Consider the following 4,304-nt stretch of genomic DNA (forward strand, 5'->3'; position numbering starts at 1 on the left):
ATTTCAGGTCAGTTTGGTGTATAAATCTCAAGTTAGAGTAAAAAACAAACCAGACAATTAAACCAGCGCGAGCGTGTTTTCATCAGGCGGCCAGTGAAGTATCAGATTCGACACTTAGCCGGAAGTGACGTAGATTCGCGCCATCCCATTCGAAGCGGCACAGCACTCTGTATGACGTCACAGCGGCAGTTTTTTTTTTTTTTTTGCTGTGCTGAAACTGTCTTTGTGACGTCATCCAAGGCTTTGTGCTTAAAGTCACTTATATGTGGTCAGTTGTGGACTTTCAGCTGTTGGCAGTCAGTCAGTCAGTGTGTAGCTGCAGTTTGAGTGAATCTTGGAGAAAATCTACCTGAACTCTAACAGCACAATCTCTTCCTCACTGAAAACTTGGTGCTAACTGAGTCAAAAATATTTCATTTTCAAGTTCGGATTAGAGTCGACCACGAGCTTGTAAGAGCGTGCACGTGTGGTCAGAGAGTACACAGCAGGCCAGGTCATGGAGCGGCAGCTGGAGCTGGCGGCTTTGGTTCTGGGCCTCACCGGGTGGCTCTGTGCCGTTCTGACGCGCTGCCTCGCTCTGTGGAACGTCAGCGGCACCCTGGACAACACCACAGCCACTCTGCCTGTCTACTGGGACGGGGTGTGGCTGGAATGGGACCACTGGGACTTCGGCCATGATGGGAGCCTGCACTGCTCCTTCTACAAGTCCCTCATGTCTCTGTCTGGGAGCTTTCGTACGTGGAGAGCGCTCATCATGGCTGCCATCGGAGCCGGGGCCTTGGCTGTGGTGACGGGTACAGTCGGGGCCGTGTTCTTCCCCAAGAGGGGCCAGATCAAGGTGCTTTCTGGTGCTCTCTTTGTGCTGTGTGCGATCCTGCTGCTGGTTCCCGTGGCGTGGACGTGCCATCACACCAGTCAGCCACTGGAGAGCGCTGTTCTGCTGCGGCGAACCTGGGGTCCGGCGCTGTACCTCGGCTGGACCTCCTTTGCCCTGATGCTGATGGGGGGCACGTTTCTGGCCTCCAGTTGGTGCACTTTTAAAACTGAAGTGCAGCAGGTGGACCAGAGCACGGACCTGAACGTTTAGGAGGACGTGAACCCACAACCAGCATGAGCTCTGATCACAACCCCTCTGATGTGGAACTCAAGAACTGGATTATTTACAGCAGATTTTATTTGTTATTTTTCTAAGAGAACTGAACTCCAAAAATGTAAAGGACTTGTTGTTAGATCATAATTTTACAAATCTGACTCAGTGAAAGAGTCTCTGAAACATCTTGTTTTGAATCATATTGAGATTAAACAATTTTTGATTCACCAAAAGATTTTCATGCTGCTTTATTTGTAAAAGATGTAACACTTCACCACACGAGTAAAATACTCTCATTTCAACAAATCTCTCTTTATTTTTCACTTGTTCCATTGATAGATTGTTTTTCTTACTTCTTACACACAAAAACCTTTTGTTTTCATATAAAAACTGGGAGTTATAAAGTTAATTAAATGCACCATAAAAACTTTTTTCTTGTACAAAAAACAGTCTCAGTTCCTGTCATGGGTCTTTCACAGTGCACGTGTTTAATTCCCTGAACACATGCACTGAATGGCCCTTCAGACTGTGTGCACAGTCACATGCATGATCTCCACTGTCATAATTTAATATAAATGGTCCGAAACTCGTCTTTAATAACAGCGGAGGAGCCAAAAGGTTCTTGATCTCTGGGGGTATTTCATGTGTGGAAAAACCGACTTTGTAATAAATATGAATAACTTGAGCACTGTGCTCGTTATTAAGACTAATTTTAAAATTTCTGCCCCGTCTTCCTGGAATGATGTGCAGATGACACATCTTGTATCTTTGGGTAAATTTAAGGTGATTATAAAAGACAGAAATCAGCTCGATTGGATCTTGTGACGTCACTGTGTAATCATGAAATTCCACTCGTTTTTCTGTAATGTGAAAATGGTGACTGTAATTTATTTTGTGCTGCCAGCTCACTCTGAAAAAGAGGTTTTAAATCTCAATGAGTTTTTACCTGGTTAAATAAAGGACATTGATTGATTGATTGATTGATTGATTGATGAGGTGAGGGGTGAGGTTTGAACCAAGAACCTTCTGTACTGAAACCAAGCACACAAACCACTTGGCCACCACCCCCACATTAACCATCGTATGGAAAAATGCTGACCAAAGTCAAGCTTGAAAAAAAAACCCAACTGTGTTTTTCTGCACTGGTTCTTCTGTCATGTTTGCTGATAAATATAAGCTTCAGGGATGACTGGTCACTAGAGGGCGATAACGCACTGTCCCTTCAAAATATTGAGAAAAGCAGCATAATTAATGAATCAGAAATAAGTTTGGTTTGCTCAGCGTCAGAGTATTTGAGTGCCTGTCAGAGTCAGTCTGCATTGTGTTACAACACGTCATTACAGTGTTTTCATTCAATCTGACTTCCTTTCAGTCGGTCAGAGTAAAGCCCACTGCCCCGCTGGGTCGCCGGTCATATGAAAGGATGGAAGGTCAGAAACCTTTAATCATCATTGTGGTCTATGGATGAGTTTTAATTTGAGCATCAAACTTTCATCAGTGATGCAGCATTGTTTTTCATGTTTGTTTTTTTATCTAATATTATTGGACAAATCATTCACGCTCAGAAAAGGAGTTTCATTCACCTCTTACTCTGGACGTGATACTTTCAAAAATGATTGTGTACTGACAGCTGTCAGTGTTCAAACCTCAACTTTGCGCTACTTTTGTCTTATTTTGTCCATGTACTTTTACGAACATCACACAGCATCACATAATTCAACACAAACGTTAGTGTGTTCATCATGTAGCAGTCTTTAGAACCTTCAAAGCATGCTTTGAAGCGAAGCTATTTCACTGACTGAATTTAAAGCAAATTGCAGAATAAGCTACAAAACTGTTGGGGAAAGTGTAGTGACACGGACCAAATACAGGGGGCGCAAATGAACGGTCAATAGATGAGCCAAAAGGTAACAATTTAGTGTTGTGAATGTGCACAACGAATATACAGACAATCTCAGAATCTGATAGCAGTCAATACACAAAGGTGACGTGTGGGCAGGCTCGAGGATAGAAGACGTCTGTCCTGAGAAGAGCCGGAACCACACGATTTCCGCCGCCACCGAACCTGGTGAATACTGGAGCCGCCAAGTCCCAAATTCCCAGGTGATCACCGTCCCCGACTGTCGGATCTGGTACTGCTGGCGAGGAGCACAAACAGTGAGATGTGGGTGTGTGCACACCCAGTAACAAAAACAGTCAGAAGGTGGAAAGTCACCTCCACCTCTAATCACACACTCGTGCAGCTCCTGTTAACCACTTATCTGGTTGGGGTGTGAAGCGAAGCCGTCGCTGATCACACCAAAACGCCAATCCCACAGATAAGGCAACACCCACAGGAAAACGGCTGCAAAGAAGTCCAGACTATAAAGTCAGAGTTAAGTTCAGATACAGCACAGAATATTACCTTCACAGGTAGATGATATCTCGGCAGCGAGGTGGACATGACATCCGGCTTTTATGGAGTGATGAAATGATGGGTGACAGCTGTCATGAGTCGATGTGTGACAGCTGTCACTCCCGGTTGTGTCCGTGGCGGCAGCGCCCTCTCGTGCCTGAAGCCTGCACTTCAGGCAGGGCGCCCTCTGGTGGTGGGCCAGCAGTACCTCCTCTTCTGGCGGCCCACACAACAGGAGCACCCCCTCAACGGGCGCCTCCTGGGTGGACTCGCAGTGAAGCTGGGAGCTGGAGCTTCACTGCGGCCGGACTGAGGACTTTGAGGATCTTGAATGGACCAATATACCTGTCCTTGAGTTTGGGTGAGTCCACTTGGAGGGGGATGTCCTTCGTTGAAAGCCACACCTCCTGCCCGGGCTGGTAAGCAGGGGCCGGGGAACGCCGGCGGTCTGCATGGGCCTTAGCCCTCGTCCGGGCCTTCAACAAGGCAGAACGGGTGGTGCGCCACACCCGACGGCATCTTCGCAGGTGGGCCTGGACCGAGGGCATACCGACCTCTCCCTCCACCATGGGGAACAATGGGGGCTGGTACCCCAGACACACCTCAAATGGGGAGAGGCCGGTGGCAGAGGACACCTGGCTGTTATGGGCGTACTCGATCCAGGCCAGATGGTGACTCCAGGCCGACAGGTGTGTGGATGTAACACAGCGGAGGGCCTGTTCAAGTTCTTGGTTGGCCCGCTCTGCCTGTCCATGAGGGTGATACCCGGACGAGAGGCTCACGTTGGCCCCCAGTTCTCTGCAGAAATTCCTCCAAACC

General features: G+C 47.5%; 1 protein-coding gene across 1 annotated transcript; it reads left to right on the plus strand.

Annotated features, from left to right (window-relative positions):
- The first annotated feature begins 493 nt into the window (after positions 1-493).
- LOC117509043 (claudin-3-like) lies at positions 494-1,087 on the plus strand. The gene has a single exon (XM_034168856.1). The coding sequence runs from the start codon at positions 497-499 to the stop codon at positions 1,085-1,087; it is 591 nt and encodes a 196-aa protein (XP_034024747.1). The 5' UTR covers positions 494-496.
- The last annotated feature ends 3,217 nt before the right edge of the window (positions 1,088-4,304 follow it).

The sequence above is a fragment of the Thalassophryne amazonica genome, chromosome 4, assembly GCF_902500255.1.
Source record: "Thalassophryne amazonica chromosome 4, fThaAma1.1, whole genome shotgun sequence".
NCBI lineage: Eukaryota > Metazoa > Chordata > Actinopteri > Batrachoidiformes > Batrachoididae > Thalassophryne > Thalassophryne amazonica.

Excerpts from the sequence above, each read along its gene's own strand:
- LOC117509043 (XM_034168856.1), top strand. The coding sequence starts at position 497 with ATGGAGCGGCAGCTGGAGCTGGCGGCTTTGGTTCTGGGCCTCACCGGG.